We start from the raw sequence: 22,497 nt of genomic DNA, 5'->3' as shown, positions 1-22,497 counted from the left end.
CTTCGAACCAATCCAATACAGGGAGGAAGGGGTGGTCTAGCGCTTCATCCTCAATATTAGACTTTACAGTATCCAACCACTCGTCGTGGCCTACTGTTCTGATTTTCATGCCAGTCTTCGCACTCAGGATATTACAAAAATAGAAAAAGTGAACCCCATCTCGACAGTCAGTCACTTGCGTAGTGCTATGCTGGCGGCCTAGAATGCTACCAAGGGCCAAGGATGCAGTTTGGTCCGCCCCAGCAACGGGTATATAGGTTTGTGGAAGTTCTTCGCTCACGGTACTTGTCTTTAATATGGTGTATGTTAAGCGCCACAAGGACTCCTCGGTATGGGCTATGCCTTCTTTCTTGGTGCCCGCAATGAACCCTGGTTGAATAGTCTGAGCTCTCGGAACGCTTGGATCTCCAATGCTATCAAGGTGGGCATTGTACTCTTCCGGAACCAATCGGAAATGAAACCCTGTCTGGTCGTATCCATTGGCGACGGACAGCTTATCTGCGATTTCTTCGTTTGTCTTCCTCAAGTGATGGAAGATAAGCTCCCGAAATATAGTACCTTTATATAGTTAGTGCTAAATATAATGTCTACGGAGAGTATTATTACATATTATATTTTCAACTCCCTATACTTGTATAATCTTTCTCTATAGCTCTCTTCAGTCTTTTTTGATACTCTGCCTCTAGTTCGTTATGTTTCAGCCAATAGACACTTGCGTCATATTCCCGCTGTTGACTGAATTTACGGCGAGCTTTTATTTCTTCTCAAGCTGAAGAGTCTCCTACGAGTCACGATGTTGGGTTATATTTGAATACTGTGATTGGGGTCGACTCCAATACAAGCCAAAAAGTCTCAAAGGGAGATACAGCAGATGATATATATAAGATTTTGGGAATGAGAAGCAAAAGTGAAAAGTATCAAGGCGTGTATTGCCATATTCGTATTCCAAAATTGGGGCAAAGAGCCTCTAGAGTAGCCTTATAATAGGGATTGTTTCCCTCTACTTCTTCCTAATCTAGCTGAAAAGCATGTATTGAATAGTCATCGTGTGCAGTAACTAAACTAAATTATTCGGCCCTTGTCTTTGTCACGCCCTCACGAAAGTGATGGAATATTTATAGATCGGCAAGCTTTAGTCTGTACATGCTTTAGAGGCCTTGTTTTAGTTATATGAGGTACAATAGAGCAAGGAGGGACTGCTCCCAGATACTACCGGAGCGGCCGGTGCGTACTCCGTGAGCAATTAGTGAGTGGCTCGGAACGCCTACGGAGCACTCTGAAGCACTCACGTGTTGCCTACATAAAAGCGGCGGCACCCGTATCGGATAACCAGGCGGAACTTGCAAAAAACGGTTTCAGCTATACACTACTAGTATCCCATCAGTATATCCATTCTAGGATATAGCCGCCTTCTGATCCAAGATGCCAGTGCAAAAGATTCGACCAATCCAAGAACCATGCAAGAATTGCCGTGGTACGTCTGTACAGTCTCTCCTATTTAGTCTTTTATACTAACGCACTCAACAGACAGACATCTAAAATGTAAGACTAGAGTAATACTAGTAAAATTGGTGCTTCATTAGCTCTTGACAAACAAGGGGAAGACAATGTGGCATGGAGCCTGACGCTATTGGATGCATGCCAGTCCCTTGCACAAGGACAGATTAGTTTGTCCGGAAGCCGTACTGATCATAGAGTGTTTAACTCATAGGCAACAAACAGACACCAAAGTGCGGACGATGTGATGCGAAAAGTCTAGACTGCTTTGTCGTACCTAAAAGACAGATCTTTCGGCAAGGGTCAACTGCGCATTTTTCAGACGGCCAACCCTGGGTGAGCAGTAAGCCTAAACGAGGTCAGTAATTTGCCAGAAAGATTTGGGAGAGGTGGCGAAGCTTTCGTGACTGATCAGTTATTATAGCCCGGCTTCGTGTACACGATACAGGCAGTTCCGTTGTCAGCAATGTCCAATTTGATCCTTCAAATGAACGGGATCGCGGGGCATCCAACATCTCTGATTCTAGTCCCAGTGCACAAGGCCCATCGAAATCCCTCGATCTCTTGGCTTCTACGGCTTTTCAAGATTGGCGTCTCCATGCTTTAGCCCTCACAGCGTGTGAAGCCAGTCAATTAACTCCAGAGAGTTTGAATCTAGGTTACACCTTATATAGAGAAAACTTGCCGCAAAGTTCGGTACCAAACGGGTGCATCTCGCACCTACCAGAAGTATCTGGTCCCAGATTCCCTGTCCAAGTTCTGTCTGTGATCAGAAGCCCAGAGGAGATTGATTGCCATAATGGTAGCGAGGGGGGTAGTACCTTTAGTGAACCAGGTCGGCCCGAATGCAGCCCTACTTCTACTTACAGTGACGCAACTCTCAAACCATTAGAGAGTGTACAAGAAGCATGCCTTCTGCGGTATTTTATCGAGGAACTCTCCCCCTGGGTATAGTATACACGGTGTTTATGATGATGGTGATGCACGGCTAATATAAGCATAGTTTGATGTCTGTGACGATGGGAGGCATTTCCAAGTAGCCGTTCCGTAACGAGTACGGCATTGCCCACCACTTCGCAATGCTATTTACGCTGTTGCATCACGGCACCTCAGCCGTTTGCCGCAGTACAGGACACCCAGTGGAACGAGCTGTCATAGACAGGTTCTTCCCGATTTGTCGACGTCTACAGCTGTCGAATATATGTTAAAGTGCATACCTGCGCTTATAGACTTTCATAAAATATGTGACCAGGAATATCAAGAGAACATTATGGCAGCCGCCGTCATTTTGCGACAGTACGAAGAGATTGAAGAGGAGGAGGAAGAGGAGGAGTTTGACAGTAGCGCTGGAGTTCGTGGCCAACAGCCTGTTAACTTCCTTGCCATCATACAAGCCATCATAGAGACCACTGTGTCAAGACCCACGCATCATGGCTTTGCCAATGCTGTATTCTGGATAGCCCTTAGGCAAGAAAGCGCTTTCCCCCGGATGTCCCCTGACCAAGATAAACGTCAAGGTGCTTCCGCTGCTAATAAATTGATAATATTTGCTGGAGATGTAACAAAATGGTGGCTAGGAGACAGGTCGCCACTAGACTGGGGTAAGTTCGAGGAAGTTCTATTACGTTAAATATATGCATCTAACCACCGAGGAAACAGCCGAGTTGAAGAGAAACTTGCATTTGATCACCACCGAAATTATGCCTGGGTTTGTTCCAATCCTCGAGAGAATGGCCGACAAGTCCAAGGGAGTGATATTCCCGACGGTATGGTACTGCTCAAATGCACAGGTTTTCGGCGCCCAGCACTATGAGATCTCTCGAATGATCCTGATCGCGGAGAATCCTAATATAAGGTACGCCAATCTTTCATGCATTTCGCTATTTCGCCTTGCCAATTTTTAAATAGTTATTCTACCTTAATGTAGCAACGACCCGTATTGCCGCATTGCGCATCGTAAGGTCGAAGCACAGGTTCGATCGATAGTGCTCAAAATTTGTGGAATCGGGCTAAGTCTCCAAGAGCTCTCGCCTGCATTGGTTAATGCCGTGATTAGCGTCATACTTTATGGCGAGTATTTCACGGACCTAAGGGAACGAGAGGCGTTGGAGGATATAATTGAGAAAACAAAGGCCATCCATGCCTGGCCCATGAGGAAACTACATCAAGCGCTTAAGGCTAAATGGGAGTTGATCGATAGTGAGGACTACTAATGGAAGCTGCGCAAATATAAAACTGATTATTTGGATCCTTGGGCAGATAGCATGGATAGTGATCTATAATATATTAGCAGACCATTGACTAGAAAAGCGAAAGATATAAGAAGTACCATTGATATGACCCAAACGGATAATGAAAACCACCATTGCTCGTCAAAATGGGTCCAGTGTTACCGCAAGGCTGCCCCAACACACCGGACTGCATAAAATATGACCATGAGTCATTCTGGTCTGGTGTCACATCTTCATATAGGTGGTTCGGGCTGTCTACAGATGGGAATATCGGATCTTCATCAAACATCATCCCGGCTAACAGACCCACCCCGTTTGGTACAGGGGTGTTTCCAACCCACATTCCAGTCCCAGCAGTAGTATCTTTGTCCTCCAAGCCTGGAGCCGATCGGGACGGTTGTGTATTCTGGGACATGTGTTGGCGCAGCCGTGTAACCAGCTCTGGGGGCTGTATATTCCTTCCTAGTTGTAGCTCAGCCTCCTCACGGGCGTTCCAAGCCTTTATAAGCATACGGCCAAAGGCAAAATGCATGGGGCTTTGGAGCTTGCGGATGAGGCACCTATGGTTATGGTTATCGAAAATAGCTTTCCACGCGCGTTCACACAGCTCGCCCGTGGTGCGCTGGCGTAGTTCACTCACGAGAAAGACGTAGCCCGGTAGTGGAACTAGCAGCTGAGTATACCAGAGGAAGTTTCGTAGGTTGTCGGTCGTATGAATGATATTATCGTACTCTAGCATCTCTATGGCAGTCATGAAAAGGAAACCACGTTCCTGGTCTGCGAGATTGGTGGCGCAGATGCCCCGACACATAAATTCAACAATACGAAGCCTGCAAAGCGACATGCGTGCCATCATCAGAGCAAAGAACTGCACTGGAATTCGGTGGTCGCAGTTCTTAAGATAAGCAGATTCTATATGTGCGCAGTAGCGGTCGAGACTGTCTGTCCGGGGTCGACTGTTAGTATCAGAAGTGGCATCAGCTGGCGAGGGAGTTGTATTGTCTTGTGCTAGTGGGTTGTTCAAGATCACGTAGTTAGGCCGCATGCCATTAGGAGCAACTGCTATGGTGAGCTCAATCCGTGTGAGATAGAAGAGCATCTCTGTTGCGCCAGCACTGGGTGCTGCGGATTCCTTGGCATATGTATGTAAGTCCGCATCGTTCAGATTGAGGGGGAGCCTGCAGTCAGCCCCAGAGGATGAAAGGGCAGTGATGGATGATCCAGTCATCTCTGCGATTCGTTTGTCAAAAGCGGCAATCTGCCACCAGAGTCTTCTCCGTTGTTCCATTTCAAATGGCGGTAAGCTGAACTGGGAGCCATCTCGATGCAAACCGAGACGTGTGGCTATACGTACTGCAATACCAATCAAGCAGAAAAGAGATCTAGGGTCAATGTATTGCACTACGCTGAACTATGCACCCGAAATAAGTCAACATGTTGCAGTATAAAAGGAGAAAAGGTTGGCATACGAGATATAAAAAGTAAGCTTGTAGCACCACAAGCTCATTTGACCTCATAAAGCCGGCATTTATTAAGGCTTGCTGCGTGCCTCGGTAATATCTGGACAGTAGCACGGCTTTTTCTTCACCAAAGGTGCTCTTAGTCTCCTCATCTGTCAACGAAGTTACGGCGATAAGATAAATACTAAACATCAAAGCCTCAAGCGGCCTAGAAACCTTAGCAGGATCGGCTGCTGCTTCGACAACCTGTGCCTGGAGTGTCGGCACGTGGCTAATCTTCAACAAAGGGTTGACGTTATCGATATAGATCTGCCACAGCTGAAATAGCTTAATTGTAGGCGGATGCGAATCAGTTATCTCGGACGGTGATCCGCAGACATTAAATGGGAAGCCATCAGTATCACCGAACATGGCATCAAAGGATTGATGAATACAGGGCCGCTCAATTTCATCATCGGAAGTATCGCGTAGCATATCATCTGTTCTGCAATACTGGCTGACAGTCAGGCTACTTGTAAACCGGAGGATAGTGTTAAGACACCGATAGAGTAACTTAAAATATTGAAAAGAGACGAATTCAGTGGACGAGCGAACCTCTTGGTAATATGGGAACCACTTCGAGGGTCTGAGAAATGTTAGACTAGCTCTGGGCGTAGAATAAATATATGTTAACAAGCCTGTAGACATCAAATTGAACTTGCCTTTCCTGACGTTCAACCTGAGATTTATGATGATTTTCATTTCCTTTTGTCGCAGGCTCAAGGTTTACGACGTCGTCCCCACCTTCTAGTATTAAGTTGAAGTTGATTCCATGTTGAGACATAAGCGCTTCATACTTCTTAAACCGGTCAACTAAGTCTCTTTCATGCAATTTCTTCTTTCTCCTCCGAGGAGGCTGTGGGGTAATAATCCTGCACTCAACCTGTGCTTTGATACAGTTGGCACAGGGCTTCTGTTGATCACAACGAACTTTGCGCTGTTGGCATAGCGCGCAGGAGTGGCCTCTGCTCAGATTATTCATGATACTGAGACTTATATTAATTGTACTGGACAACCGTAGGCCGAAAGATTGCTCGATATGCGAGAGGGAGACGGGAGGCAAGAGGAAGTCACCGATGAGAACGGTTGCATATCAAAACAGGTCATACAGATTGCCCTTTATTCTCATGATTCGGATATGGGTTAGTTTTAACCACACAAATATCAACCCAAACTTTGTGAAGAGGTGTAAAATGAAATGGAGTGATATCGTTGTATATCAAGTGGCGGACGATGATGAGGCTTCGGTTCCGTTGCATGGGTATCGGTCCCGAAACTACACGATCATGACCGGCGCTAGACCTAATGCGGACTCATCTAGGGCAGCAAGTCAACTTATCAGCGAGAATATTGTAAACTTGCTACCGATATTGCTGGGTTTTCAATGCGCTCCGACTTTTAATCTCAGAATATGCCTGGATTTGCCTCTTGATCGGCGGGCTCGGCATGGGCAGACACCGGTACCCGACTGGGCAAAGTTCTGCTTCTGTTGATGAGTAGTCTATATAGTATGAAGTCGTCCCCTGTTTTGGCAAGGTCTTTAATTTTCCTTGACCACTACCGTTATTTATCTTCAGGTTGCCTCTTGTATTTGCAGTGGGCTGAAGATTGTCGAAGGTAAACATTTCCTGCATCCTTCATGTATATTACTCTATACTTAGCACTTGTATGTCGCAGAACAACACCGGGATCTAACTGTTACCAGACAAGAAGGGTATAAAAGGGAGCGATGAATCGATCAATGGCTTCTAACTTCATTAGGAAAAAAGATCAGGTCGGCAGAGACAAGGAGGTAAGATCAAACGGTGTTCACGACGTTGAGAAACAGGACAGCTTGCCGAAACAGGAAGACCAAATGTCAGGCGTACCCTCTGAGAGCCTCTATCAGCCCAAGACTCTCAAATTCTGGTTAATCATGTCATGCAATTTCCTTTCCCTCTTCACCGTTGCACTTGATCGGACAATTATCACGAGTGCAATCCCTCGCATCACGGACGATTTCAATAGTTTGGGCAATATCGGCCGGTATGGCTCGGCATACTTGCTCACGGGTGCAATTTCCCAGCTTATATATGGCCATATATACAGAGCTTACGATATGAAGCGTGTTTTCTTATTATCTCTCGTTGTTTTTGAGATTGGGTCTGCCATCTGTGGCACAGCCCCCAATTCTGGCGCCTTCATAGCTGGACGTGCCATTGCCGGGCTCGCATCTGCAGGGGTCTTCTCGGGCTGCATGCTTATTATAATACCAATGATACCGCTACACAAGAGACCAATGTTTCAAGGGATGTTCGGGAGCGTCTTTGGGATCGCTAGTGTTACGGGCCCCCTGATCGGTGGAGCTTTCACCACTTCGGCTACTTGGAGGTTTGTTGCCTAAGGTCTAATCTACTAAGTAGCTGCTCTTAACTAACGAGTCGATTAGATGGTGCTTCTATATCAATCTTCCTATCGGGGCTATCACAATGTTGTTCTTGATCTTGATTTGGGACCCACCAAAGTCAAACCACGAACCTGCTTCCATAGGAACGCATCTAAAACGTCTTGACCCTTTGGGAATGTTTTTCTTCATCCCTGCCGTCGCGTCCCTTTTGCTGGCTTTACAGTGGGGAGGGTCGACCTATCCATGGAATAGCAGTCGTATCATCGCCCTATTTATTCTCTTTGGGGTTTTAATCCTATTGTTTGCCACCGTACAGATCCTTAAGCCAGAGACGGCGACGATTCCCGCTAGAGTGGTCACTCAAAGGAGCATGATTTGCGCAGCCTTCTACACCTTCTTTGTGGCGAGCTCTATGATGCTAATGATATACTACCTTCCAGTCTGGTGTAAGTGCAGTCCCCGACCCTCCATAGATCAAGATTCTAGCTAACGACAAAACTAGTCCAAACCGTCAAACTCGTCAGCCCCGTCACTTCGGGCATTTACACATTACCACTCATGCTCAGTATTATTGCCGCAACATTCATAGCAGGGTTCATGACCCAGAAGATCGGATACTATGTTCCGGCCATGTACATATGCCCATGTATCATGTCAGTTGGGCTGGGTTTGATGTCTACTTTTAACCTCAACGCCATCCCATCACATTGGATCGGATACCAGTTTTTGTCCGGATTTGGCCTGGGTTTTGGAATGCAAATCTCTGGCCTGGTCGTGCAGAGAGTTCTTCCACTTGCTGACGACCCAATCGGAATTGCACTCGTATTCTTCCTCCAGCAACTCGGTGGCAGCGTCTTTACTACAGTCGGCCAGTCTATTCTGAGCAACCACCTCATATCTCAGTTATCCGGTATTCCGGGGCTAGATACAAGTGAGATCATTAACAATGGCGCCACTAGTCTGGCCTCCGTTGTTCCGTCCGAGCATATGGGCACGGTGAAACAAGCGTACAATAGGGCTTGTACGAGAATCTTCCTCACAGCAATGGGGGTCTCCCTCGCTGGACTGATTGCATCGCTTGGAATGGAATGGAAGAGCATAAAAAAGGGGAAGAATGGCCAAGATAAACCGGGAGGAGCCGATGAAGTGAGTGGCTCGTCATTCACAAAGTAAAAGCCGGAAGTCGTAACAAAGGATCTTGCGCAGCCCAAGCACGAAGGCTTGCAAAGCGAAATGTAACAGCTGGATGACAAGATTGAAGGGGACAAAAGTGATCAACATATATGTATGGCGAATGCTCAGAATACAATCGAATATCGAAAATACAATTGGGCCGCCAGCTCGGTTCTTTCCAGCTACTAGATGGCGGATAGGGATTCTTGGCAGTAAGTCACAAAGAAAGAGCCAGATCTTTGTAACGCCTGGACTTGGCGAAGAATAAATGATGGTATGGGTTCAACTGGTTATTGTTTCTCGTACTGAAAACATCGACCCAAAACTGTACCGCAGACAACCACTCGAACTAGGTTCTTGTCTCAAAGGCGCCCCCCCCCCAAAAAAAAAGGGTTAGACTTGCCGTTAGGGTGATGGATTTAGTTTGGATCAGTGCTCAATGCTGAGGAAGCGAGATGGGTTACGATTTAGGTTGAACTCGAAGTCGAGAAAGAGACTATTGTGAGGTCAAAGCAATTGTCAGGATTGTCAGGTCATAAAGCAGAAGACACAGGGCGCGTTGCAGTGTGTATTTACACGAAAGAATTTCATGTATATTTTCTATAATGTTGTTCGCATTCTACTGTCCAACAGCCGCTCTACCTAGTCTACGGGTACGTCCACAAATAACAATGTCTGTTGAAAGGTTAGGTCAAGAATCAACTGCTTCGGCAGCTTTCAGTGCAATTGCAAACCGTGACTTTAGATCTTCCGCATCCTCGACACCGACGCTAATGCGAAGCAGATCCGCTGGCACACCGAACCCTGCAGCCCAATCCAACTCCAAATAGTGTGCCAGGACAACATAGGGTGAAGTCAAGGTAAAGTTTGTGCCGAGACTAGGTCCTTTAGCGGTCTCAATACGATCGAAAAATGCAACCGCATGATCCTTCTTGTGGAAAGTAAAAGATAGCAAGCCACCATACCCGCCAGTTGGTGTTCGGCAATCATCATAAAATTGTTTAGTAGGGCTATACTTGGGATAGTATACTTCCTTAACAAGAGGATGTGCTTGAAGTACATTGCAGATGGCTTCGGCATTGTCGTTGATTTTCTTAATTCGGGTCACGAAGTCACGGCTATTGCGCTCCATGAACATAATGTCCTCGGCCCAATAGTTGTCCTCATAATCCGCTTCGAAAGCACTCTTCAAGTGCTGATAGTACCTTCCTTCCGGGTTCAAAATAGCGCTGCCACCCATAACATTACAGTCTCCCGAAAAAATCTTAGTGAGACTGCTTACAACCACGTCTGCATATGGAAGGACATGAACGTTGATGGAATTTCCAATCGTCTCGTCAACAACCACACCGAAGTCATAGGTGTCGGCCAACTTTCTGATTCGTTTCAGATCGGGGCATTTTAACAGAGGGTTTCCGGGGAATTCGCAAAAGAGGGCCAGATATCGTTCGCCAGCCTTCAGGCGGGCTTCCAGGTCATCCAGATCTTCTGATGAACCATTTCCGTAGAAAAGACACCCGGGCCCAAATTTTTGCAGAATTTTAAGTGTGTCGACGTAAGGAAAACCAAAGGATATACTCTTCAGTTGTCCTCTAGACTCTAGCATCAGCCGGTGCGTGTTGAAAATGGAATTCATTCCGCAGGGATAAAGATAAACGTCGTCATCGGAGAGGCCCGTCACTCCGCGCGAGTTTGAGGTCATCTTGCGGCTTGGTTCCACTGAAAGATCCACTTCGCCCACCAAAGAGCCAGCTATGCGCCGACGGAGTGCTAACTTGGCGTTATCGACCAACGATATATCCAAATTTCGACCAAAACGCTCCTCCAGAAACTGCGTGCTTTCCCGGCTCTCTGCTGCATCGTTCCTAAGAGGCAGCTGAGGGTTTTCGTTTGGGGAAGTTTGATCTACAGACCCTCTTTGGTATCTCTTTGGGCCTCTTTTCTGATTTACCATCGGCTGCGGCGGCGTGAAATAAACCAGCTTGCCATCCGAGAAGAGTGAATGACAAAATTCAGCACGTCTGCTTGAGATACCGTCGCCAGAGTGCTGCCAGTATTGCTTCGCTATGGGGAATAGATCTTTGTGGAAGATTACAGCTGATATCGAGGGCGAGACCTTCGCAATGATCTTTGAAGGCTCTTTTCTCTTATCGAGAAACAGATCAATTATCTTGACATCTCCTGCCAAGCTGGGCTCCGCTTTTGCCTTTATGAAGCTGCGACATCTTTGGGCGGTCTTACTGGATGGAAACAACATAGCCTTCCGATCTGGGGTTCCATATTTGGCAACAATGTCATCCGCGAATGCCACAATGGATTTGTGGATGAAGAATCTGGTCACGGGGTCAGTTTAAGACTTATCCAGGGCTGGAATTCTAGGGCAATACCGCGGATAACCAGTCGACAATTTGTCGGTAACCCGCTTGTCTCCCTCCTCGTAACCCACGTTATCAGTCCATGTTGGCAGAGACATACTCACAGCCTATGAAAAGGGTTAGATTTGTTAACTCACACCCTTACGCCCAGAACACGCAAAAGCGTCTAGAAGCACATATATCTTACATGGGGTGTGAAGGGTGGGATTGAGTCTCCAAGCTCTATGATTGACATCTTGAAATAAGTAATGGAAGAAAACTCGATTTTGTTGTAAAAAGAATATTAGTATGAATTCCGTGTTTGGTACACGTCAAGTTTGTTGTCATAGAAAGGAAGGTGAAAGAGGCTTCGATCGTGGAGATGCGCCAAAACACCTCTCTCTCTCTCTCTCTCTATCGCTCCCAAAAAAAGAAGCTAGACCACGGCAATGCGGTGGCTATCCCTGCGACGGTTGATGGAGAAAAGATTGCGTCTTCCTTAGAGGAGAGTACAACAAGAGGTGCGCCCGTTACAACAATGATAGTATTCGGGGGAGACTTTACAAGTCGAGTATGTTCAGGCTTCTGCTGCAGAAGGTAGAAGAAGGTAGTATGGACCCTACCTAGGAGTGATGAGTCATGGCGGAGCGCAAATTTTTTGTGGGCGGGCGAGAGCGGGGTATGCCGGAGCGTAATATTACTTGCTGTACTCTGTACAGTACCATATAGTAGGCTTCGGCCATAGTACTCCCCGAGATACTTGACCTGATTGCCGGTTATAATCTCGGATTAGTAGCTAAGCTGTGCAAGGCAAATTAAAATTTCTTACTATCGCGGCAGCAAATAAGCAACTGTCAGATGTGGGAACGAGGCTAAAAGAGCTCAATGTTGCCAACAGTATTCAGGGGGGCAACCCCGGCAGATTGAGGAAAAATTCAAGAAATGTAAAGCTCTGCCTGCGTGACAGAAACAGCTGAATGAAGTTCTCGCTGGACAATGGTGACTAGATGAACATTGGTATGTCAAGTAGCACACTCCTCGTTGTGGTTCTGCTCACCCCGATGCCAAATACTTGAAAACGTGATATTCAAGTTAACCCCAAGGTAGGTACTACCTTGCTTGATATCTAGAAATTTCAGCTGACTAGCAAGCCCTGGTCAAAGGTATAAGCCATCATAACTACAAGTTATTACTTGGTAATATAATCCTATATCTTATCTCAATCACTTGTGCACGTGCCTGGTATAGAATAAGAAATAAGAAGTCTTAACTATATGCTCCCTATATCTTCTCATAAGATGTAGTACTAATTAGAAATCATCTAACGAAAGAATTGTTTATCTTAGGTATCCCAGAAAATACTTTACAGCCTAGAGAGCACAGGCAACCGTGTGAGAAATAGCTTTTTAATAGCATGAGTTTGACCTATTTCCTATAACTTTCTACCCCCGACGGATTCAGAGAAGGTTAAAATGGAAATTTTGCAATTTTCCTTATCAGAGACGAGCCGTCGTTGTTACTTAAATAAGATAGTAACATTCTAATAGTACTCATAAGAAGCCTTTAGAGGTTTTTGTCCGAATACATGTATACCGATTATTTTCCAAGACAAGCTGTAATATGATTCCTGATTGTATAATTAAAAAAAGGGAGAGCAAGTAATGGTAAACCTGAAGGAGAAAAAATATTATATGGTTACTATATTATAGAAGCCCGCATATAACTAAGAAACCTGTTACTAAGATCTTAAAAGTGGACTATCCCTAAGGAGGCCTCGATTGAGGAGCCATTAGCAGAGCTAGTACCCAAAGCCTAAGAAGATATTGTAGAAGTCCAAAAAGTAACGGGATGGAACTAGCCCTGTGCTTGGTAGAAGCTCTATGGTAAAAGAAAATTGGCTTTATATTTTAATATGCTTATTAGCTTGGGTGGGATTTTACAGTTGATAGTTCCCTATGATATACATGTCATTTATGTCTAGGGTTTAATGACTTCATTATCATTAGCCCTTAAATAACAGGTCTTAGAGCACCCTTTGTTATATAAACGCTTAACGATTTGGAGTATTGGCGAGGTTTCAGCTCTAGAAGTATTAACAGTGCCTTACAATACAATTTTCGCCCAGGATGTTTACGTCAATAGAACAAAGAAAAAACGATAATCTTTAGACATATCTATTAAGTAGTTCTCTATAGCGATTTCGAAATAAGCATCTATGTATACAGTTGTTCGGATGCTCTCCTGGGGGAGGTAATAAGTTAATAAAACGGCAACATACAGTACTGTCAAGCATAAAGTAGACCGCCCCGGTCACCGCCCTCTTGATCATCTCTTTTGACTGTTTCCCTTCTCATTCTTCTATTAGATAACAACGAAGTCAAGTTTAGTTGAATTGACCAATTCCATCGAATGAATCATTACCCTTCATCAGGGAAGGCAACAGGGAGATGTAAGGATGAGAATTGACCGACACCAGAACCAGAGACCTCAGTATCTCGGTCTCCACCTTGTTGGGTAGAGCTGTGGAGAACGAGAGCTCCGAACCAGGGGTCATATTTATGAGCCACCACACTCGTCCCAAAGCAAAGTTGACATTCGAGAGAGCTAATTTATCTGACCAAAGCTTTGGGTTACATCGTAAGTAATAACTTATTTGGGAGTTTCAGGATGTCGATCTTTTCCACTCCAAAGTACAAAAATTTCTCAACACTACAGGTGAGCTGGGGGTGTGGCCATGTTCTCCTCTGCATGAAGGGATGCTTCTTGGTTTCTTTTCTTTTTCTTTCTTATCTTTTTTTGGTTTGCATTTTTCTATTTTCTTTAACGAGTAAAAAAAAGAGGGAAAAAAAATCATACAGAGGGAAGAAACAAACAGAGGGAAAGAAAGAATTTCTATTCGCTAGAAACGCGGACATTTTAGGGAATATATTGATAAAAAAGCGCTTAATAATGTACTAATGACAAAAGAATATCCTGATAAGGTGATTTAGCAGAAGATTCAGGTAGAATACTCGGGAGTCTGCAAGGCTAATGCCATTCCAGTGGGCATCGTAGTGGATAAGGAAGAATCGATAGTCTAGGTAGGGGTTCCATTTTTATACACTCACATCGACCATATCACCAATACAAGATATCTTTCACCGAAGGAATCGACCTTCATGGGGATGGTATACGCCACCTACCAAAAATTTGGATTATTTGGGTCTGGGAATGGTGGGCCAACACATGGGCTCCCATCTATCTAACGTTGGGGTCCCGCTTATGTCTCGGGAGCCCCTTTTCTTGACCTTAGTGATATCTCCATGGGCCAAATACACTCGACATATTACGCTAGAATAACCCTATTTTACGAATAGAAGTCATAGAAACATGCACTAGGATACCGGTGGGACCCGTTAGGCTTCTGGAAATCACTTGCAGGGATCTATCCAGTGCTGCTGTTTGCTCTCCCCGACAATGTATGGTTGACGCCCAAAGCTTGTAAAGCTCCACAACGCCATAAAAATCCCGGCGTCTTTTGTCAATCAAAACGATCAGCGTTATTTTTCTCGTCGGTGTTTGAGTCGCTTGGGCTGAACTGTGGTGGAGTGCTTGAAACTTGAAAATCAATTGGGCATCATTATAACCAGGTACGGGGTTTTCAGCGACTCCTACGAAATAGAGTATCTGGGTCGCACAATATCATAGATATATATTCCCATTCAACCCTGTAATTGTGGCTTTTCCACTCTTTCATCAACAGACAGCTCTTCTAGCAACAGGCCGAGTCTTTCTGTAGAGGGGGGGCAGACACGCACGCACCATCTCGATAATGGTACCTGCATCATCTTCGGCATCGAAAGCCTCGCGAAACGTGGCTTCGAAAGTCCTGTCGTCGGCACCGCAGGGAGCCTTACCAACCGAGACACGTTCGAAATCGGGCGCATCGCCAGCCTTACACGACCAGCATCCATCAGTGTCATCCAAGGGAAATGAAATGTCTGGCAAAGTCGACAGGGTTAAGGAAGCCTTGACGAAGCAGCCAGCGGCACCGATCAAACCCAGACCCCTAAACAGCCAATGTGTTTCTACTAGGCAGGCTTCCAAGGAGAGCAAGCTCAACAGTGTTCAAGAGGTTGCCTCGCAAAGTATTACAATGGCACCTTTAGTGGGTCACTCCCAGGCCCAGGAACCACCGGAAGACGACGCCGACGCCTTGACTGCCTTCCCTCCATTCGCCGCTGGCTCTAAAGATAAAGTGAGAAGATTCTTAGAGTCCCAGGAATTAAGTGAGCCAGATGACACGCCTCAGAAAAACGCTATCAATCATTCCAAGACTCGTCCTCCAACGCCATGGCCGGGCGCTGCGGAGGATCCGGAATTGGTTCAACCTGTTGACAACGCCCGATCTCGAGTCTCATCCAACCAGCCGCCTCATAGATCACCAGCAGAAGACAAACCTTCAAAAGTCCCCTCATTTAAATCCGCTGCAAATACACAACCCGAGGATCTAGGCTTGAAAGGCCTTAGAATTTCCAACCCCAACATGTACTCCCCGTTGCCGGCTATACCTACTTCCCGATTTAATTTCCGGTCTGGCGATGACATCGCATCTATTAGGGATGATACAGGCCTGTTAACACCAATAACCGAGGTACCAAGCGAAATTTCTCGAGCGAGTTCACCCGTTGACTTTACAGCGAAGATAGCCAGTGGCGAGCTTCGCCCTGTCAACGAACAACCTCGTCCTCCCAACAAGCTTCCAGGTCCCAAATCGGTGGAGAAGCCAATCTCTCAACGTAGTGCGCCAGTAGAACGTGAAGTTGCCAAACCAGATCTCCCATCATCGTCGACCATCCTGCCTTCCCTGCCATATAGACCAGGGACGCCACAGGTCCCGGTCGGCCTATCCAAACCTGAGAAAAAACCCATTAGCTCAACCAGTCCTCAAGTCAGACCAGACCTATCGACTGGCAAAAGGCTCGAACAGAGACCAAGCAAACTCAGTATTAGCATCACTAGCAGTACCGTTGAAAAAGACGACCAGCGACGACCTGAGACGATACCAGAAAGCCTCTTCCCCGAACCGAACTTTACCACTCCTCAACCGCGCCTCTCATCCCCCTTCCACACATCACGGGACAACAAACAAGCCTGGGACCTGGAAACAATCGCGAGCGAAGACAGCTGGTTCCAGGAGAATGAGGATAGCGACGGAAGCGCTTCGGGAGATAGCGGGCCTCGACGTACTCCTCCAGGACAGGTGCGGGCGAGATTGACAGTCGAGACGGTCGAGTGTACATTTCGGCCACCAGCTCAGACCCCGGATCTGGAGCAAACACAGCATGATTCCGTGGGCCAGGTAAGGAGTGAATTCTTTCCGCCTTGGGCAGTCGGGAGTGAGGCATTATCTGAGGTAGCAAGGGGTCTGAAGAGGTAAGACATCGGCCATTCCGGAAAAGTTTTGTGGTCTTGGGAGGGCGTGTACGTTACGAATTTCTTTTGTCTATACGGATTTCCTTTGTATAAAAATGATGAGTACGCGTACTATTAGAAACTTCTTAAAACGTCCTTCTTAGACTATTATTCAATTTATTAGCTTTTGTAGTGTCGCATTGACCAAGTTGAGTGCAACGAAGTTCATCTTGCGCCGTGGCATGCCGTTCACTAAATTTATACAATTAAATCAATTATATTCCCAGGAGATCTGACACTGTTTCGAGCCCCTGCATTACGAGTTGGATCGCCGTAGCTTTACTATATTCACATTATTCGGTACATTCCAACTAAACTGTACCAAGCTAGGCATCAACCCTATGATATCATGGCACTTAACAATTATATGAACTTCCTCCTGAGGAAAGATACATTAATTTTATGTCCACTACATAAACCAGTACGTCTATGATCCACTTCATAGTATTCTTACGTAGAAAAAAAAAAAAATTCGACACGAGATCCTTAACCTGTGACGAATCCACCCAGCCAGGTACCCCTGAAGCAAAACGGCGCGGGTCAACCGAACACCCACTCAAATATGGTATCTTGAACGAGGGAAAAATACGTCTTCTACGGAGTAACCAAGACACTGGGCATCAGAATGTATGCCTAACGGGGTTCCAAAGATCGGCGCCGTCGAAATTGCAAGGAAGCGTCCAGACCCTCTTGCCTATGGAGCACATACCCGAAACAGGAAGACCCACACGGATACCTAGTCGCGAAGTAATACAGTGAGATGAGCCTATCAGGCATATCGGTTTCACTTCATCGGATTTAACTTCCGATCTGAGCGAACTGGTCTTGAATGAAGAATGTGTTGAAGGTGCTGAATGGATATTGTTTTTGCTGATAGCTGGATTTCTGTTTGACGATTGGCACATGATATCTGGTACCCTAGTGTTCAACTTGTTAATCTTTGGTCGTTGATTTTACCCTTTCTTTTTTGCTAATTTATTATTTCCCAAAAAAACATTAAAAAAAAATTTCCTTGGGCCTTGGGTAGCATCATATAAGAGGGACCTTTATCCGCCTTGTAGTTGGCGACAAGTCTCATGTGCAATATTGGAGACCTCTGCGTGCAGATATTTATAGTGATCAGCCAAACCAGCTGCCGTAGTTCTCACGGACTCTAGGAAGTTTAAGAAGATAACTGATGGGGACTAGTGAATGTATATTACATATTTCCAGGGATCTTCAGATGATTGATAGATGAATGAAAGGATACAAGAAATTGGACGAGGGATGATCATTACCATAGCAAGGAACAAGGCTAGGAATCCTGCATTCCTTCAACCTTACTTCCCTCTTTCCTTACCTACCCACTGCTATATGAGCGGGACTTCTCTGTACGGAGTAATTGCAATCACCCTCACCGATCAATGTCAGAACCAAGCCCGACTGATTGTATGCTGATCTATGCTACAACTGGTCTGAGGTTATGTAGATATTGAACCAAGCGTGTCCATAGACGTAACGAGGGAGGAAGACACCAAGTATCTCAATGCCTTGGCCACTGATCAGCTCTGGCTAGTATCCTTTAGTCTAAACCAAAGTGCCGCTAGACGATTAAAAATGCTCTTCGACGGCGTTGGTGGATCAATGATGATGTCAAGGTTGCTAACAAGCCACTCGCTGCTACGCGACAGGGTAGATACGGATAGAAGAATGCACAGAACCTTCTGCTATAGGCGGAATTTTCTTCCTAAACTTTCCATTAGAGATAAATGGAGCTATCTGTGTACCTGGATGCGTTTCTAGTGCCGTAAGCCCCGCTTACCTTGGGCGGTACTTTGGAGCAAGTGGGCACCTGATGATAAATCCAACGAGAGCTAATCCCTAAGGCCTTAAAAGAACCTAGAATTCGAGTGTGATGTCATAGAACACAAACTATGCTGTCTCAATATTAAACTTAGTTTTGCATTTGATACTAGATATTTTAGGTCTGTCTTAAAGTGTCATTCGAGGCTAAACCCCCCTATGTCTTTAACTGAATTGTTGCGTGAAAAGAAAACAAATTTAAAACAATAGATCCGTCACTTCGGCTATCCTGATTAGTCTTCAGAGTAGGGTATAGCACAGTGCTATTTACTTTGACGTGTAGGTTTACCATCTTCGGAGCCGGGATGTTTCGCATCGGATAGGTTGCTTCGTTGCTTCCCCCCAAGCCCGATAATCCAAAACACCAAATAAACGCTCACTTATCCAGTCAGTGGTAAGGTACCTAGAAACTACATATTTTCATTGATCCCATTCACCGATATTGGCTAATCATACTCTCGTAACAAAGTTAGCGAGTAGCGGCAAGCACCTACGTTGGTGCTAGGCACAGCATACTAGGGCTGGCCGCTTGCCCCGTACCAATTTTAGGACGAAGATCGTGTAGAGGCATACAGGGGTGATTATTGTATCTATTATGTCCGGCAAGCTCGTCCTCGATGCCGCTGTGTCGCATCTCAATGACGCTCTTGAACAGGAGGGGGACGATATTCATGTCTCCCGAGAAGTCCTTTCTACGATTCTCGTCGCACTGACTCAATCTGTAAAGACCGAAAATACTCTAACGCAAATTAAAAAGGACTTCTGTTTCCTACGATGCGACTTGGAGAGGTACCGGGAAGCCGACAATCTAGTCGCCGAAGGTTTATATGAGGCGAGGAAATCCATAACGGCGATTTCTAGAAACAAATTCTCGGATGTGAGTGTTCAACCCTTAATCGCTCACCACGACTACAGATCTAGGAGTTATAGATCAGTATCCATAGAAAAGGGCGAGGGGGTCAAGTAGATGGGCTAACAGTCAGGCTCAGCCGCTGGTGCAATCTAGGAAGGTGCCAGCTCATGTACAACATGGCAGTCAGACAAGCACTGCAGGTGTTCCAGATGAATGTATTCAGGCCAGGTCATATGAAGAGCTCTATCATTTGTCGAATGGGAATGACGATACAATCGAGGCTTCATACATTTTGGATAGTGAACTCGATGAAGTGACGCAGAATTTGGACGTCTTTGCACCATTTCACAACCAAACAATGGCGAAAGACACACACATCCAACAAGAAAATATAGAACATATCAAAGGGCCCGTGATAAACCCAAGAACTAAAGTCCATCTTGTCTCGGAGTCCAAGGGGACTGCATCATCGGATGGGTTCTACAAGCCTATCGCCATACGCGCATCTGACGAGCTTACCAGGCTTAAAGAAAGTATCGACTTTATAGTACCATTGCTGCAGCAAATTTTTGGACTATGTACGTCTGCTAGAAAAGCTGCCGAGTCGGCTTATCATAGCAGGTCGGAGCTTCTTGCTACTATGAGTCATGAGATTCGCACACCCATTCATGGTATCATTGGTATGGCTCATATAGGACTTGAAGCAGAGGGCCTTCCATTTACTGCTCGCGAGCCCCTGAATATGGTTTATAGTTTGGGAAAAAACCTGTTGACAACTATTAACAATATCCTTGACCTCTCAAGAATAGAGGCGAGTCGTATGGCGGTTGAGAACGTCCCTTTCGATTTGGGCTTAACTGTCTTAAACACGCTAAAGCCATTTGCAGCGGAGGCGAGCAAGAAAAAGACTGATATCACATATAAGGTCGGCAGCTATGTACCCCAGCATGCTATTGGGGACCCAAGCCGCCTTTGTCAGGTTCTCTTTAACCTGGTTGGAAATGCTGTGAAGTTTACCAAGCACGGGGAGATCGAACTATCCATCAGGGCCATCCTCCAACAGACATGCGCTCAAAACGAATGCATTGTGGAATTCTCCATTGCAGATACTGGAATTGGGATTAAAGAAAATCAGCTGGACCTCATCTTCGGAGAATTTCAACAGGGAGATAATTCTGTGGTCAACCAATTTGGCGGCACAGGTCTTGGCCTAGCTATATGCAAGCGCCTCGTTAATTTGATGGGAGGTCATATTTGGGTTAAGTCGGCTGTAGGAATGGGCAGCATATTTTCCTTCACCTGGCCGTTGAAGCTAGACGGCCTGCCTACTTCTGAGTCTAAATGGATGCGTCCTAGTGAAGATCTTACCGTTTATTATATTGCAGCGAGCCGTCCGGAGAACAACACTCTATGTCAGATCTTAACCGAACTGGGTATCCATTTACATGTATTTGATGAACATGATATGAAGAACCAGAATTACCTCCCAGATGTCCTTATCGTGGAAACTTCTGAAACAGCATATGCAGTACGTGCTTGTGACGATTTCGGCTCGACGCCCCTTATCCTGTTCAACCCCATACCGTCAGACTCCTTCAAGATCTCTATACGATCAGTCTTTGATTTGGGTATTGTGTCCTACATCACGTCTCCCTGTTCAGCTTTAGATGTTCAATGTTCCCTATTCAGCGCACTGCAGGATTGCCCCAGACCTTCCAATGCCAAACAAACCACGCCTTTGTCAATTCTCATAGCAGAAGACAATGACATCTGTCAGCAAGTGGCTGTCAAAGCACTCGAGAAGTGCACTAGTGATATTACAGTTGTTACCAATGGCCTTGAAGCATTTCAGGAATATCAAAGGCGACGGTTTGATGTGATCGTGATGGATATCCAGATGCCAGTTATGGACGGCCGTGCAGCAGCCTCAAAGATTCGAGCATACGAGAGAGTCCACAACTCAAAGCACACCCCGATAATCGGGGTGTCAGCCGATGCCATGGCAGTGGATGATCCCCTTGAAGCAGGAATGGATGAGTATGTGTCAAAACCTCTAAAACCAAACCAGCTGCTGGATGTTATCTTTTCGTGCCACCTGCGCGGAGCTCGAACCCAAGCTGCCGGTGACAACGTGGACCGAGACTCCGCTTGTGAGATATAAAGGTTATGATCCTTCTCGTGTGGAAGCAAATTATTGTTGGGTTTACAAGCGGCATCTTTCATATTTAACCTAATAAGAAACTTGGCCGTCGTGGGTTGTGATCTACTCTAGGCGGCATCTGATTTCTGGGGAAGTAATCCAAAAGCTCTGTCCTTTTAGAACGACAGCGCAATCATTCCGTTCTATGTAAGTATAGAGCTGACTATATTGTTGTTTTCATATGAGATACATATTTAATATGGGATAAGTTGTCGGGTTGTGAGATTGTTCAATGCCTGTGTATTCCTACTATTCCCCAAAGCACTTTTCTGGAACGTACTCGCAAACACCTGCTGGCAAGGCCTGTGCACCTTAGAAAGATACTTTGTACGTGCGACTACTATACATTGAATGGCAGGAGTATTTGCACAACTTGAGGGCTGCGTAGCCATAAATTACCCTATTGACATTCTCTGTTCCACCAAACCGGTAACAAAGATATAGTAGGTACAGAGGATGAGGAGAGCATAGATGATATTGGAGTATATGTTCCATAGCCTAACGGGGTGTGAGGCTGACCTTGGCATCTTTTTCCCCTTTCTATATCTTCTTGCGTTGAAGATAAAGAGATTAAAAGAACATAACTTGCACTACCTGACTTTGTTCCACCTTTGTCATGGTTATCATCTCATTGTACCGCTGCTTCGCCGCGGAGAGCAGCACCGAAGGAGTCCTTATGTGTCTAATCGTCTACACGTTTTGCCCCCCCTTCGCTTTCCTCTTTATCTACAGGTCTATGTATACACCGATCGCCTATGCTCTTAATTGTCCCTCGATGTCAGATCACGAGGATCTACTCACTCGAGATTCAATAACTGGGATGGTTCATCCTACTGAGAAAAGCAAGAAGATCACGATGGTGGATGGGCTGCTTGACTTATACGATTCGTGGTGAACGTTATCTTGTTGCATATACCCTTCAGAACGTCGCAAGATGTTATCAAATGCATGAAGTGAAAGGCCTCTCATAGGCTACCATATCTATGTGATTATCCCAAGATATATCCC

The 22,497-nt window shown here is 45.7% G+C and overlaps 7 protein-coding genes across 7 annotated transcripts; 5 read left to right on the top strand and 2 right to left on the bottom strand.

Moving 5' to 3' along the window:
- Positions 1–1,356: 1,356 nt before the first annotated feature.
- Positions 1,357–2,840, top strand: BDW43DRAFT_181304 (Zn(II)2Cys6 transcription factor domain-containing protein). The gene is made up of 5 exons (XM_032038880.1): positions 1,357–1,474; positions 1,528–1,542; positions 1,712–1,855; positions 1,922–2,445; positions 2,501–2,840. Exons 1-5 carry the CDS (start codon positions 1,423–1,425, stop codon positions 2,546–2,548), a joined length of 783 nt encoding a protein of 260 aa, XP_031904501.1. The 5' UTR covers positions 1,357–1,422; the 3' UTR covers positions 2,549–2,840.
- Positions 2,768–3,710, top strand: BDW43DRAFT_307180 (uncharacterized protein; the record flags this gene model as incomplete). Its single annotated transcript, XM_032046196.1, has 3 exons — positions 2,768–3,098; positions 3,157–3,352; positions 3,425–3,710. 3 exons carry the CDS (start codon positions 2,768–2,770, stop codon positions 3,708–3,710), a joined length of 813 nt encoding a protein of 270 aa, XP_031904500.1.
- On the bottom strand, positions 3,336–6,436 carry BDW43DRAFT_181295 (transcription factor domain-containing protein). Its single transcript, XM_032038879.1, has 4 exons — positions 5,890–6,436; positions 5,198–5,813; positions 3,827–5,139; positions 3,336–3,773 (listed from the first exon to the last, which is right to left on the bottom strand). Coding segments are annotated over exons 1-4 (2,250 nt in total). The 5' UTR covers positions 6,210–6,436; the 3' UTR covers positions 3,336–3,772.
- Positions 6,437–6,968: 532 nt separating this feature from the next.
- BDW43DRAFT_307178 (MDR family MFS transporter) lies at positions 6,969–8,786 on the top strand (the record flags this gene model as incomplete). Its single annotated transcript, XM_032046195.1, has 3 exons — positions 6,969–7,597; positions 7,656–8,059; positions 8,116–8,786. The coding sequence occupies 3 exons, from the start codon at positions 6,969–6,971 to the stop codon at positions 8,784–8,786; spliced, it is 1,704 nt and encodes a 567-aa protein (XP_031904498.1).
- Positions 8,787–9,477: 691 nt separating this feature from the next.
- Positions 9,478–11,396, bottom strand: BDW43DRAFT_307177 (PLP-dependent transferase; the record flags this gene model as incomplete). Its single annotated transcript, XM_032046194.1, has 3 exons — positions 9,478–11,119; positions 11,174–11,268; positions 11,349–11,396. The coding sequence occupies 3 exons, from the start codon at positions 11,394–11,396 to the stop codon at positions 9,478–9,480; spliced, it is 1,785 nt and encodes a 594-aa protein (XP_031904497.1).
- Positions 11,397–14,951: 3,555 nt separating this feature from the next.
- BDW43DRAFT_321964 (uncharacterized protein) lies at positions 14,952–16,559 on the top strand (the record flags this gene model as incomplete). Its single annotated transcript, XM_032049454.1, has 1 exon — positions 14,952–16,559. The coding sequence occupies one exon, from the start codon at positions 14,952–14,954 to the stop codon at positions 16,557–16,559; it is 1,608 nt and encodes a 535-aa protein (XP_031904496.1).
- A 2,472-nt stretch (positions 16,560–19,031) lies between these two features.
- BDW43DRAFT_307175 (uncharacterized protein) lies at positions 19,032–21,450 on the top strand (the record flags this gene model as incomplete). The annotated part of the gene is made up of 2 exons (XM_032046193.1): positions 19,032–19,313; positions 19,426–21,450. 2 exons carry the CDS (start codon positions 19,032–19,034, stop codon positions 21,448–21,450), a joined length of 2,307 nt encoding a protein of 768 aa, XP_031904495.1.
- Between the last annotated feature and the right edge of the window lie 1,047 nt (positions 21,451–22,497).

This window comes from Aspergillus alliaceus (assembly GCF_009176365.1).
Source record: "Aspergillus alliaceus strain CBS 536.65 unplaced genomic scaffold BDW43scaffold_5, whole genome shotgun sequence".
In the NCBI taxonomy this organism is placed as follows: Eukaryota; Fungi; Ascomycota; class Eurotiomycetes; order Eurotiales; family Aspergillaceae; genus Aspergillus; species Aspergillus alliaceus.
The sequence above is the reverse complement of the archived record's forward strand: the minus strand, read 5'-3'. Positions and strand labels throughout refer to the sequence as shown.

What these genes read in the sequence shown, in the direction of transcription:
- BDW43DRAFT_181304 (XM_032038880.1), top strand. Translation starts at nt 1,423, where the DNA reads ATGCCAGTGCAAAAGATTCGACCAATCCAAGAACCATGCAAGAATTGC. An exon ending in GAGCAGTAAGCCTAAACGAG is followed by an intron (nt 1,856 to 1,921) that starts GTCAGTAATTTG and finishes CAGTTATTATAG; the next exon opens with CCCGGCTTCGTGTACACGAT. An exon ending in TCGAGGAACTCTCCCCCTGG is followed by an intron (nt 2,446 to 2,500) that starts GTATAGTATACA and finishes ATATAAGCATAG; the next exon opens with TTTGATGTCTGTGACGATGG.
- BDW43DRAFT_181295 (XM_032038879.1), bottom strand. Translation starts at nt 6,209, where the DNA reads ATGAATAATCTGAGCAGAGGCCACTCCTGCGCGCTATGCCAACAGCGC. An exon ending in CAGGTTGAACGTCAGGAAAG is followed by an intron (nt 5,814 to 5,889) that starts GCAAGTTCAATT and finishes AACATTTCTCAG; the next exon opens with ACCCTCGAAGTGGTTCCCAT. An exon ending in AAGCTTACTTTTTATATCTC is followed by an intron (nt 5,140 to 5,197) that starts GTATGCCAACCT and finishes TCGGGTGCATAG; the next exon opens with TTCAGCGTAGTGCAATACAT.